The sequence below is a fragment of the Hemiscyllium ocellatum genome, chromosome 17, assembly GCF_020745735.1.
Source record: "Hemiscyllium ocellatum isolate sHemOce1 chromosome 17, sHemOce1.pat.X.cur, whole genome shotgun sequence".
NCBI classification, from domain to species: Eukaryota; Metazoa; Chordata; class Chondrichthyes; order Orectolobiformes; family Hemiscylliidae; genus Hemiscyllium; species Hemiscyllium ocellatum.
In genome coordinates, this window is record NC_083417.1 from 20178911 (window position 1) to 20193689 (window position 14779).

Here is a 14779-nt window from a genome sequence, read left to right on the forward strand (position 1 = left end):
ACTCACGCAGACACAAAAAGAATGTGTAAACTCCACACAGACAGTTGCCTAGTGATGGAATCAAACCCAGGTCCCTGGCGCTGTGAGGCAGCAGTGCGAGCCACTTACCTGCCTGCTAGATCTTGAGGTTACATACTGGATTGTCATGCAAAAACATTTAAAATGTGTAGTTTTCCTGTTCCTTTTTCAAAACAAGTGAGTTTGACTTGTGCACAAATTTTGGGGAGAAAACATTTCAGGCAACGGCATTCACGGTATAATTGCAGGACTTTACGTGCACAATGGATGTTATCCATTTTATGAGAATGGAGTTTAGCTTTTAAAGGTGAAGTTGCTGACAAAAGCAATGAATTAGAATGATTGACTTGGCCTGTTTAATACACCCAGACAAAAAGGTGAGTAGGTTTTCTGCTTCCAGCTCCCAAGGAACTGATAAACCAAGGCTCAAATCAGCTATAAGAAGGCTCAGTGATCCAGTAAGGTTTGACTCACTTAGAATTTTTTCTTTCCTGTCTCTCCCTTCCTCAGAGGAAATACTTTGCCTATTGTTGGCACCTAACCTTAATTCCAGAGCAGAACTCGGACAATCGGCAAATAGACCGTTGCGGCTCTGAGTCTATGTTTGACCAATTTGAGCCACACCACATTGGTACACCAATGTTCCATGCTACCAGCCCCACCAGACATCATGCGTATTGAATGACAACCATTTCCTGATCCCTCTGAAACACGTCTGAATCAACTAAAGTTGGCAAAAGAGGTCAACACAAGTTCAGGCTAAATGGATTGAAATTGAGAGTCAGCTGCCAGACAGTTCACAGAGTCGCAGAGTCAGAGTCCTACAGCACAGAGACATGTCCTTTGAACAAAGGACAAAGAAAATTTACAGCCCAGCAACAGGCTCTTCGGGCCTCCAAGCCTGAGACGATCCAAATCCACTGTCTAAACCTATCGGTCAATTCCTAAGCATCAGTATCCCTCTACTCCCCACCTACTCATGCATTTATCCAAACACATCTTAAATGAATCTACCGTGCCTGCCTCTACCACCTCTGCTGGCAACGCATTCCAAACGCCCACCACCCTCTGTGTGAAATACTTGCCGCATGTATTCCCCTTAAACTTTCCACCTCTCACCTTGAAAGCATGACCTCTCGTTATTGAATCTTTCACCCTGGGAAAAATCTTGCCTCTATCCACCCTGTCTATACCCTTCATGATTTTATAAACCTCAATCAGGTTCCCCCTCAATCTCCTTTTTTCTCATGAAAATAAACCTAATCTACTCAAACTAATCCATGCTGACCAAAATGTCCATTCATGCTAACACCATTTCCCTGCACTGGACCCATATCCTTCTAAACCTTTCCTATCCAGGTATATATCCATAGGCCTTTTAAGTGTTGTTAATGGTCCCGCCTCAACCACCTCTGCTGGCAGCTCATTCCATATGCGTACCACCCTCTGTGTAAAAATGTTGTCCTCAGGTTCCCTTTTATTCTTTCCCTTCTCACCTTAAACTGATGTCCTGTAGACCTTGATTCCCCAACCTTGGGAAAAAGACTGAGTACATTCACCCTATCTATGCCTCTCATAATCTTGTATACTTCTATAAGATCCCTCCTCAGTCTCCTACATGCTAAAGAAAAAAGTCTCCGAGCTTGTCCAACCTCTCCCTATAACTCAGACTGTTCAGTCCTGGCAACAGCCTCGTAAATTTCATTCACACTCCTTCCAGTTTAATAACATCCTTCCTATAGCAAGATGAGCAAAACGGAACACAATACTACAAGTGTCAGCCACACCATTAGTTGATCTGCCATTAGTCGCTATAAGCTTTATCAAATAAAAAAATTATTTTTAAAAATCAGCACTTTCACAACTCAAGTCCCAGAGTTAAAATACAACAAGTTACATTATATTATCTTGAGGCTACAGTGCAGAAGCTACATTCAGACTAATGGTTGTATGCTAGCATTTATGTTTGACATGAGCTACCTTCTTTCTGGATTAGTGGTGCTGGACGAGCACAGCAGTTCAGGCAGCATCCAAAGTGCAGCAAAATCGACGTTTCGGGCAAAAGCCCTTCATATTCCTGATGAAGGGCTTTTGCCCGAAACGTCGATTTCGCTGCACTTCGGATGCTGCCTGAACTGCTGTGCTCTTCCAGCACCACTAATCCAGAATCTGGTTTCCAGCATCTGCAGTCATTGTTTTTACCTCATGAACTGCCTTCTGTCCTGTATGAACCCCCTTCCACCATTGTTAGTTGTTTTCATACTATATTAAAATATTGAGAATATAGAACTACTGCAGAAAAAACAATCAGCATTCTAAAATATCATTGAAGACGCCACTCGTCATTATGTGGTTACAATGATTTTGAAACTCTTGAATGGGACCCAAGACCAGTAGATTGGTCTGATTGATTTGATTTATTGTCACATGTACAAAAGTACAGTGAAAAGCTTTGCGAGCAGTACAGGCAGATAGTGAGCAAGGACATACAGATGATTGAGTGAAAAAAGACTTAGACAGAGTAAGGCATACAGTTTACACCGTACAGGGCGTGATCTTTCAAGACTTAGAATTTAGGTTTGAAAGTGTACAACAGTGATAAGAAATGTTAGATTTGGATAGGCTGTAAGGAGCTCACAAAAAGTCACCCGATATCGGTACTATCTTGAATCATTCTCTTTACTTCATATCGAAGCACATTTATTTGAATCTTTCACATGTGTGGAGTTTGCACATTTTCCCAGCATCCGCGTGGGTTTCCTCCGGGTGCTCCGGTTTCCTCCCACAATCCAAAGATGTGCAGGTCAGGTGAATTAGCCATGTTAAATTCCCATAGTGTTAGATGCATCAGTCACAGGGGGTGGGTTGCTCTTCAGAGGGTCTGTGTGGACTTGTTGGGCCAGAGGGCCTGTTTCCACACTGTAGAGAATCTAATCTAATTTAGAAAACTGTTCTTTGCTTCAGTTCAACCATTCAATTGCAAAACAGAAAAACTGGCTTAACCTGACAAAGATTGCCTTGAGACTCACTTTTATAGAACGAGTTGATTTTAAGCAGATTTTATTTCATAATCAGCTGTACTCAGCACTAGTCCCTTGTGATATAAGAATTTTTTGAATCCAATGAAGAATATTCGGATGAGTGAATAATTGCTACTTTTTCTGTTTAAAAACATTCTCTTTATCTAAATGTATGTAGCTAGGCCAGGTCACCCTGACTGACCTGTAAAAAGTTAAAAATCACACAACACCAGGTTATAGTCCAACAGGTTTAATTGGAAGCACTAGCTTTCGGAGCGCCGCTCCTTCATCAGGTGGTTGTGGAGTACACAATTGTAAGGTACAGAATTTATAGCAAAAGTTTACAGTATGATGTTACTGAAATTATACATTGAAAAATAACTTGATTGTTTGTTAAGTCTGTCATCTGTTAGAATGACCATGTTAGTTTCACTTCTTACATATGTAAATCACAAAACTTTTTTTAGAACTTACATTCTCAGGTTACCTTTAACAATTCGTGTCAGCCCAGATAATGTGTTGGAGGTGTTCACCCCCTGTGTGCTGTTGTCTGTGCCATAATGTTTAGACTGATTCTAATCTAAAAAATGAGTTAACAGAGTCTTACATGAATCCATGCAGTTTTTGAGCAAAGTACAATATAACTCTGCAAGTACAAATTCAGCCCACCTGATTCAAACCCCCTGATGAAGGAGCAGCGCTCCGAAAGCTAGTGCTTCCAATTAAACCTGTTGGACTATAACCTGGTGTTGTGTGATTTTTAACTTTGTGTACCCCAGTCCAACACCGGCATCTCCAAATCATGACTACCATTGACACCACTAAACGCCGGCTTAAAGTGGAGAGGATCTCCAAGAAGGTCGCACATAGAGACACAGACATCAAGTTTCTACAGGAATGCAGGCAAGCAGGAAAAATCCCAAAAGGATTACGGATCACGAACCCACTCAAGTCACCCTACAACACAAACTATGCAGAGAAACTTTGTCACCGCACCTCTTGCAAACTCCTCAATCATCTCATGCACCAACTCTACAGCAGATGCCACAACCTTGAAATTCAGATTGAGTCCACACTCACAGCCTGCACCCAGGATACATCAGTACAATTACGTGACATTGCCAAACAGACAAGGCGACAAAACTACACCACGTACATGCACACCAAGAGCAAAAAACTGGAGAAACTTGGCACTCTCACCAGTAGTAGTGAAGCCCACCTGGTCACCACCGTGGATAACATTATCACCACGGGGAAGTCGATTGTCAACTTATAGGACCACACCCTTCGACTGGAAGAGATTGAAGTCCTGAGCAAGGATCTCAATTTCTGCCCCACCACCAAAATGGACCCATTGGTTCTGGCAGCAGACACAGAGGAATTCATCAGATGAATGAGACTCCGGGAATTCTTTCAAGGTGCTGGCAGTGATTCCACTGAGCCCACTGATGAACTGGAACAGTCACCACAGGGATCTGTAGAGGAGCGACCAAAGAAGGAGTCAACTTGGACCCCACCAGAGGGCCACTGCCCTGGGCTTGACATGTATGCTCAAACCGTCAGGAAATATATAAATGGCAGGTTCATTAACCGTACCCACAAGGTAGAGCAAAATGTCACCTGTTCACAACATAATGCCATCCAGGCTCTCAAAACCAATCACAACATTGTCATCAAACCAGCAGATAAAGGAGGAGCCATTGTCATTCAGAATAGAACAAACTGCTGCAAGGAAGTGTACCGACAACTGAACAACCAGGAACACTACAGGCAACTATCAGCTGATCTGACCAAAGAGCACATCTGTGAACTAAACACATTGATCAGGATTTTGGATCCAGTCCTTCAGAGTTCCCTACACACACTCATCCCACATACTTCTTGCATCGGTCTACTGCCTTCCAAAGATACGCAAAGCCAATACACCAGGACGTCCCATCGTATCAGGCAATGGGACCCTATGTGAGAACCTCTCCGGGTTGGTCGAAAACATCTTGAAACTCATTCTACAGGGGACCCCCAACTTCTGTTGCGACACTACGGATTTCTCACAGAAACTCAGCACCCACTGACCAATCAAATCGGGAACATTCCTCGTCACAATGGATGTTTCAGCACTCTACACCAGCATCCTCCACAATGACAGCATCGCGGCAACATCCTCAGTACTCAACACCAACAACTGCCAATCTCCAAACACCAAACAGCCACTTTATCCTCGATCAGAAGGTCTTCACCTTTGACAATCAGTTCTTCATCCAGACACATGGAACAGCCATGGGGACCAAATGTGCACCCCAATATGTCAACATCTTCACGCACAGGTTCAAACAAGACTTCTTCTCTCCACAGGACCTCCAACCAACATTATACACCAGGTACATTGACAACATTTTCTTCCTCTGGACCCATGGCGAGGAGTCACTGATAAAACTACACAGTGATATCAATAAGTTTCATCCCACCATCAAACTCACCATGGATTACTCTCGACTATCTGTCTCATTCTTGGACACGTGCATCTCCATCAAGGATGGACACCTCAGTACCACAAACTCACAGACAACCTCACAATGCTACACTTTTCTAGCTTCCACCCAAAACATATTAAAACAGCCATCCCCTATGGACAAGCCCTACGCATACACCGGATCTGTTCAGATGAGGAGGATTGTGATGGGCACCTGGAAGTACTCAAGGATGCCCTCACAAGAATGGAGTACAATGCTCAACCCATTGACCCCCAGTTCCGACATGCTACAGCAAGGAACCGTAATGACTTCCTCAGGAGACAGACACATGCTGCAACGGACAGGGTACCTTTCGTTGTCCAGTACTTTCCAGGAGCTGAAAAACTGCACCATGTTCTTCGCAGCCTGCAAAATATTATCAATGAGAATGAGCACATCACCAAGACCTTCCTCACACCTCCACTGCTCACCTTTAAACAACCACCAAACCTCAAACAGATCATTGTTTGTAGCAAACTGCCCGGCTTTCAGGACAACTCCATACAACCCTATCACGGCAGGCGCTGCAAGATGTGTCAGAGTGTGGACATGGATACCACCATTACGCGTGGGGACACATCCCACCATGTACATGGCAGGCACTCATGCGACTCAGCCAGCGTTGCCTATCTTATATGCTGCGGGCAAGGATGCCCTGAGGCATGGTATATTGGTGAAACTGAGCAGAGGCTACGACAACGGATGAATGGGCACCGCACAACATCAGCAGACAGGAGTGTTCCCTCCCAGTTGGAGAGGACATTCGACCTCGGACCTTTGGGTGATCATCCTCCAAGGCGGACTTCGGGGCAGGCAGCAGTGAAAAGTGGCCGAGCAGAGGCTGAGAGCTAAGTTCGGTACCCATAGGAAGGGCCTCAACCGGGACCTTGGGTTCATGTCACACTACAGGTGCCCACCATTGCACTATAAACACACACACACACACACACACACACACACACACACACACACACACACACACACACACACACACACACACACACACACACACAGACACTCCTATACACACACACAGAGGCACGCACACACACTCCTACAGACACACACACTCCCACACTCACACATGCACCCTCTCACAGACTTAGACCCCTTTACACACATATACACCTCTCTCACACACACATACACACACACACACACACATTCCTACAGACACACACACTCCCACATCCACCCCCTCTCAGACTTAGACACTCTACACTCACATACACACACATATACATTCTCTCACACTCACAACCCCCCACCCCAGAGACCACACACACAGACACTCACACACACTCCTTTACACACACGCACTCCCACACTCACACATGCACCCTTTCACAGACTTAGACCCCTTTACACTCACACACACACATATACAGTCTCTCTCACAGACACTCAGGACCCCCCACCACAGACACACACACACAAACTCACATGCACACGTACGCATATACATTTGTGGGGTGAATTTGTACTTGCAGAGTTATATTATACTTTGTTCAAAAATTGCATGAATTCATGTAAGACTCTGCTAACTCATTTTTTAGACTAGAATCAGTCTAAACATTATGGCACAGACAACAGCACACAGGGGGCTAACACCTTAAACACATTATCTGGGCTGACACCAGTGGTTAAAGTTAACCTGAGAATGAAACTTTTCAAAAAGGTTTTGTGATTTACATATGAAAGAAGTGAAACTAATATGGTCATTCTGACAGATGAGTGACTTAACAAACAATCAAGGTATTTTTCAAAGTATAATTTCAGTTACGTCATACTGTAAATTTTGCTATAAATTCTGGGTCTGACAATTGTGTCCTCCACAACCACCTGATGAAGAGCAGCGCTCCGAAAGCTAGTGCTTCCAATTAAACCTGTTGGTCTATAACCTGGTGTTGTGTGATTTGCCGTGGGCGGCATGGTGGCACAGTGGTTAGCACTGCTGCCTCACAGCACCTGAGACCTGGGTTCAATTCCCGACTCAGGTGACTGACCGTGTGGAGTTTGCACGTTCTCCCCGTGTCTGCGTGGGTTTCCTCCGGGTGCTCCGGTTTCCTCCCACAGTCCAAAGATGTGCGTGTCAGGTGAATTGGCCATGCTAAATTGCCCGTAGTGTTAGGTAAGGGGTAAATGTAGGGGTATGGGTGGGTTGCACTTCGGCGGGTCGGTGTGGACTTGTTGGGCCGAAGGGCCTGTTTCCACACTGTAAATCTAATCTAATCTAATCTAAGTCTAATCTAATCTAATACACCCCTGTCCAACACCAGCATCTCCAAATTATGACCTGTAAAAGATAGTCTTCTTGAAATTTGACACTTATGAATGACTGGTCAAAGAGCTTAGGAGAACAGTTAAGACTTAACCACATTAACTTGGGAGATGCTTCACATTGAGATCAGCCACAAATGGGCAGTAGGTTTCCATCCCTGAAGGACAACACAGTTTTACATTAGCCAACAGCTTCACAAGTAAATCATAAACTTTTCTTACAATTTAAAACAAATAAACATTCACTACGATCATTAATAACGAAAATGATAATTTATTTAAAATTTCTCTGTTTGACAACACTTATCACAAATATACTTGTTAAGTAAGAGACATGCAGAAAATGCAGACTGTTTATCCATTTGTTGTACCAAGATAATAATAAAGTAATTAAACTTTAATATAGAAAATAATCAAGTACAAGTAACAACAGAACACCAGGCTGAGGTAGCAAAGAGCCCAACACTAACCAATACCCTGGAAATGCTTCAGACAGAAACATTATGGGAGAGCATTTCTTACAATTTTTGTGTTTTCTCATCAGTTTATATAAATCCTACTTTTATCATGAAAAGGCTTTTATTTTCAATCTGAATTTTAAATGATAGTATAGTTTACATCTTCAAACATGCTCAAGCACAATTAATATTTGTAATGAATAACATTAAGGTCTGTCAATTAAATTACAGCCTTTTTAAAGTGTTGGAAGATACATTTATTGTAAAACTTGCAGTAGCCTGGCATTTCTAAACTGTCCACTGCTTGAAGGCTGGAGATATCTAATTAAACTGATTATTTTTAGTGGAATGAATCTGTGACATTGCATTAAACCTTGACATAGCTAAAGGGTCCTGTCACTTTTAACATATAATTACTTGGGACAGATCCAGCAGAAATGTTAAAAGTATCCAAACACTTAGCAGAGGACGCATTACAAGCAAACCTGTTGGAAGCCGTCAAATGTAGTTATGGGAATGATGAACTTATAGGTAGTTAAACTCATGTCTAATGATTAAGATGGTGATTCTTAAAACAAATAGGAGTACAATTGACTATTGCACTGTAGCCAACAGTAGGTAGAATTATTCTGAAGTGAAAAAATTTAAATACTGTTGGGAACGAATAATCTGAATCTACATTTTCCCGTGGAAGTGTGCACTATCCTGAATTTTGGGCTGCTCATAAGTTCTAGGATCCCATTTTCTCAGACTGTGAGGGAAAACTAGTAAAACTTGCGAATGGATCTGATTTGTTTTTTCTCTATACTTCAGAGTACTGCTTTAGTACAACCAGTTCATTCATTTCCAAGTATTGCTTCATTTTTAACTGTTGTTTTGCCTCTGGCTGTGTGCTGGCAATGGAGGATGGCTGTACTGGAACCACAGGGAGAGGAGGAAGTGTTGGCCAGTGGTTGGGAATAGGGAATTCCTACAATTATGCAGCCAGGAGAGTGTTTCACAACCTTGGGAATAGATTATACCTTGCATCCACATTCCAGATCACAGGGGCCCTCAAATTTGCGTGAGACGTTTTCATGCTTTGCTCCCCACTGTCAGTCTGCTTTAGCCATTTACACTTCCACTGGGAAGATAGGTTCTATTTATCATCCAGTTTGTATGAAAGGTCATCAATCTGAAATGTTAACTTATGTTTTCTCTCCACAGTGCTGCCAGAACTCAAGGGTATTTTCCAGCATTCTCCATCAATTCAGATTGATACTTTGCTCATGTTCTCATTTAGTTAGTTGATTTATATGAGGAAGGAAGAGTTTCAATGGGTCTTCCCTCAACCTGGACACTTTTGTCAATACAATTTTAGAGTGTGATTGGGTAGAATCTAGCTCCTTCCCCTAGTGCAGTACATTTGGTGTCAGGATGCTGAGGGGGTTGGGGTGATGCGATGGTTGGTGTTGGTGGGGTTCTGGAGGTGGGGGAGAGCATTGAGGCAGGTGGAAGGATGTTGGGTGGGTGGTAATCCCACCACCTTCCCAACTCCACCCCGATTAAATCTGAGACAAAAGGGCAGTAGATGAGTTTCCTAACTCACCAATGACTCACATCAGTGACAACTGATTCACTACTTGGTCAGCAAACAGGAAGAAACATGCCAGTGTTGCTTGCGGGCTCCCACAGGGCAGGGGGATGCCATGATAGTACCTCCTCCATAGGTACTCAGGCTTGTTTGAGGGACCCAACATTGGGTGAGATGTGTTGCCTGGTCTGCTGACACCCACTCCCGGGCCTTGCAGCTGAAACCTTACCCTCCCCTTCCTTTTGAACCCCCATTCTCTGACCCCTCTCTGGATATTACTCACCTCTGGCCAGGGATGGGTGTCATTTCAACAGCAGTCAATGCCTTCCCAGTTTCACTAATGCCACTGGCCTATATTTAAATTATTTCACGGAATGCTAAATCTAAGTCTAAACAATCTAATGTGGCAAGGTGAGCATTTATTGCCCATCTCTAATTGCCCAAAGGGTAGTTAACTGTCAACCACATTGCCGTGGGTCTGGAGTGAAATGTAGGCCAGAACAAGTAAGCACAGCAGATTTCCTCCTTTAAAGGACATGATGATCTGGATGGGTTTTTGTAACAATGGCTATATGGACAGTTAGGCTAGCTTTTAATTTTATTAAATTCAAATTTGAACTTATGTGCCCCAGAAAATTAGCCTGAGGTTTTGGATTACTTAATCCAGTGACATTACCATGACCCTATTGCCTCCCTCTGTTTGGTCAGTAGTTCCTGTTGATTTGGATTTTGTCTCTGGTCCTTGATCATGTGAAAGGCCTAGCTTTAGTTGGCTGAGTTGAACTACATGTAGTGGGCCTTCAGGAAAAGAGGTAATATCGGGTCCTCACCTGCTCGCTAGCCCATAGTTGAGATCTTGATTACCTCAACAAGATTCTACCATGTACACGTTATATTTTAAGTGCATCATGAACTTTGAGCATTGTTCAATTTATTTTCAATACCAGAAAGATAATTTGGTACCTTTTATTAAACAAAATTGGACTCTCTCTCCTAAAACAGCTTTAATGATGAGCTGCTTGTAAATTTAAAAATGAACTGTTCAAGACATTAAGTAATTTTAAACTATATTTCCAGCAGTATTTTCTGGGCAAGTTCAACTTGAGTCTTCCATTCAGCATTTACGAGCAACTAAATGGGTGGATTTTCAATATATTCCACTTTAGTTCATGTTTATGTCATTAAAAATAGTTTGAAGTGCACCCATTCAAACCATAGCTAGATTTTATTTGTGTGAACGTTTCAAAAATCATTGGAGATTAAAAATAAAGGAATTATTATTAAACAGTGAATACCATTCATACAATCACCATTAATTTTTGGAGGTAAATCACCAAGTGTCTGTCAAAATGTATTTACATTAACTGGGGAAAACATGGGAAATGTTGAACAGAAGTGTCAAATTTTCTTTATTTCCCAGATTTATTTTTCAAATTGTGCAGAGTATTACATAAACTAAGATAGGAAAAGTGATTTCAAATTAATTTAATATGCCCTTCTTAATAAAATAAGTTACAAAATAAATAAATGTGCTATTTTAGCATAACACCCTTTTGGTCACGATAAACCTATTTGTTACACTGAATATTTGAAAATAATGCACTGCTTGTTTTTGTTTGTTCATGGAACATTAGCATCATTGGCTGGCCCAGCATTTACCGTCAGTCATTAATCTCCCCTTGAACTGAATGGCTTGTTAGAATCATTTCAGAAGACAGTTAACGGTTGCAATTGGTCTGGAGTCACACTTGACCAGATGAGGTAAGGACAGTAGAATATCTTCCCTAAAGGACTTCTGTCAAATCACAGTGGTCAACATTATGTTAACTTTTAAGAGTAGACTTTCTTTTAAGGTTGAATTCAAATTTCAACATCGGCTGTGGTGAGATTAAAAATTGAATGGCAGAGTATAAACCTGGATCCCCAAAGCATGAGACCAGTGACCTTACCAAAATGCCACTACCTCCTAACAGTAACACTGAATGTTTGCAGAGGCACTGTAGCTACAGCAGTACAACTCAGTTGACAACTATTGTGCACAGTTAACAAGCACAAGCTTGATCACTGTTGCAACAATTGTAGCTGTGTGCAAATTTCCTACAGGTGGATGGAAAATGAGAAAAATACCCCATGCACTCCTGTGCAACTCAGAATGACTAACCACCTGGTTCCCTTGCTTGGAAATAGTGCATTCCCCATATAAAAAAAATTGTAGCCTCTCTCAGGTGTTAATGGACAGAGTACAAAATAGAAAAGTCTTCGGGTAAAAAATGAGGTCTGCAGATGCTGGAGATCACAGCTGAAAATGTGTTGCTGGTTAAAGCACAGCAGGTTAGGCAGCATCCAAGGAATAGGAAATTCGACGTTTCGGGCATAAGCCCTTCATCAGCATTCCTGATGAAGGGCTTATGCCCGAAACGTCGAATTTCCTATTCCTTGGATGCTGCCTAACCTGCTGTGCTTTAACCAGCAACACATTTTCAGCTACAAAATAGAAAATAACACCTCCAGGGAGTCTGTTACAAACTCTGCACAATTGGAAAGATTTGATGACATAAGCATGGCAAAGTACTTTATGTCACCATATGACTTGAGCTCCCTTCCAAACAAAGTTTAGTTTCTTAATATACAAACTTGCTATCTGCTAATCCTTTACGCTTTCCTTTCAATTTGAAACATTACAGCCAGCAAATCTTTCTGTTTAATTCCAGCTCATAAAACTGGTACAGGTGTAAAAAATTTTGAACCAAGATACAAAGGGGTCGGTTTACAGAAAAATGACATTTTATTGTGAAATAATGCACTCTATTTTATAATGTATTAAAAATAGCTGTTGCAGGTCGTAAGTCTATATAGTTTTATATGTATTTATTAAAAATATACAATGTAATGCCATAACAAAAATCAAGTGGTTGAGCAGCTATCCTGATCCCTGTTGTCAGAACACAGCACAATAAATTATATTTAATAGTAGCATCAGAACTTGCACATGCACAAATTAATTCCAGAAACATCTTACAGATGGTTTGCAACAGAGAGAAAAAAAATTACATTTTTATACTGAAGAAATAAAAGAAAATAAAGCTACAGTGGTGAATCCAATACATTAATCCAATATTCATTTAATATTGCATCTGTTTGTCATCGCATTGTCATTGTTTATTTTCTTAAAAATTACTCGTTACTGAGAACTTGGTTTTGAAATAACATCCCTGCTATCTCCCCCTCACTCTCAGCCTTCCAACCATAACAACAGCTTCAGTTAAATAGATGAACTGTTAAGTCCATAATGGCATCAATTATACATAATTCTTTAATGGAAAATGGTCTGGCAGGGTCTCTATGACTGAGCAAATCGTGCTTTAAGTATATGTAAAAATGTTTTGACAAGCACCAAGTAATTAAATAGAATAGGAATTAAAGTTGTGAAAAGAATATTTTTGCACAAATAGTTCTGACGAAAGAGCACAGGCCTAAACTATTAACCCTTTGTTCTCTTCACAGATCCAGCCAGGTCTACTGAGTATTCCTGGCATTTTCTGATTCTATTTCAGATTTCCAGCATCCGCAGTATTTTGCTTTTGTAAGACTTTGCATAGATTTAGTTTACCTTTGAATCAAGTTTACATGTGGCAAATTAGATGAACAAGGTTGAAGTTCAGATCTGTGTGTGGTCCTCATTTAGCCTGAGCCAGTATCTACATAAGTGGCACAGCCACAGGACACTCACAAGCTCCAGTGTTATGAGGCACCATTCATATATCTGTATAACTCATTCCTTGTTCACTGTAATTTGTATAATTTACAAATTTCTTCCTTTATCTTAAATCATGTGCCATGGCCTTGCTATTAATAATAGTCGGCAAGTTCAAAAATGAGCCTGTAGATATCTGATAGTTCGGGGCACATTCCGATGTCAGTAAGATTGCAAAGATACAATTTCTCTGAGTTGATAGACTGAGAATAGAGTTTACATACATTAGAATCTTACAGTTACATGTTACAATAACCTTTAGCACAACTGGTTATTTGTCACTAAGATTGTTCAAGGCAAATGTCATGCTAATAACTTTGGAGGTGTAACTCAATCTCCAAATATCTTTAAAGAAAAGTCACCATTGACGAGGTGTGCAAGTGGAATTAGCATTATTAACATGTTGGTACATTAGCCTGAATGTGCACCAATATTTACCAGGCTTCATACCCTGTGTATTTGCAACTAAAGGAAAAGCTATCATGGTTTCAAACGTTTTTGAAGTCCTGAAGGCCTTCCCTTTAACTGTTCTCTGGAATTTGTTTCACAAAATGAACACACATGGTACATAGCCAATCGCAGTGAAGCAAACAAATATAAAAGAGACACACAAAATCCTAATTCCAATAGATTGCACCGAAATATATATCAAACTAAGAGTAAATACTAACTCTATTAATAATGAGCAACTTAAGTTATAGACTTACCAGCACTGCTGTAAATAACTATATTTCTGCCTTTAAACAAAATATTAAATTTATTATGTACAAAAAAAATGATAGGAATGTTCAAACCAGAGTCCATTTTTTGCAGCAGATGAGATGCAACATATGTAATCTGAGAATGTTGTTTACTTCTTCATATGATGAAGATGATGATTATTGTCAAGTGTGCACAAAGTTTGTTCATGTTCCTTTTGCTCATGCTTTCTGTCCTTGGAAATCAGTTAAGCAAACTCAGAAGAGTTCTCTCACAGTTGATTTTTAACTCATGCCACAGCGAATATTCTGAAAGCTTTCCCATCAGGAGGATTTTTTATACTGGAAGGAAACAAATAACAGGATCGTCAGCATTAATGTCAAAGGAGCATTTTGAGTAATGTCACTAAGGGTATGACATGGCGCCACACTATTTTCACAATGAAGGTGAAGTCCCCATTTACGCAC

At 41.1% G+C, this 14779-nt stretch overlaps 1 protein-coding gene across 2 annotated transcripts in view; it reads right to left on the bottom strand.

Annotated features, from left to right (window-relative positions):
- Positions 1–12621: 12621 nt before the first annotated feature.
- Positions 12622–14779, bottom strand: part of crispld2 (cysteine-rich secretory protein LCCL domain containing 2) — a 41241-nt gene continuing 39083 nt past the window's right edge. For both annotated transcript variants that reach the window (XM_060837978.1, XM_060837979.1), the window contains exon 15: positions 12622–14653. In XM_060837978.1, the coding sequence (XP_060693961.1) occupies positions 14602–14653 (52 nt within the window). In that variant the 3' untranslated portion in view covers positions 12622–14601. The remainder of the gene's footprint in view (positions 14654–14779) is intronic.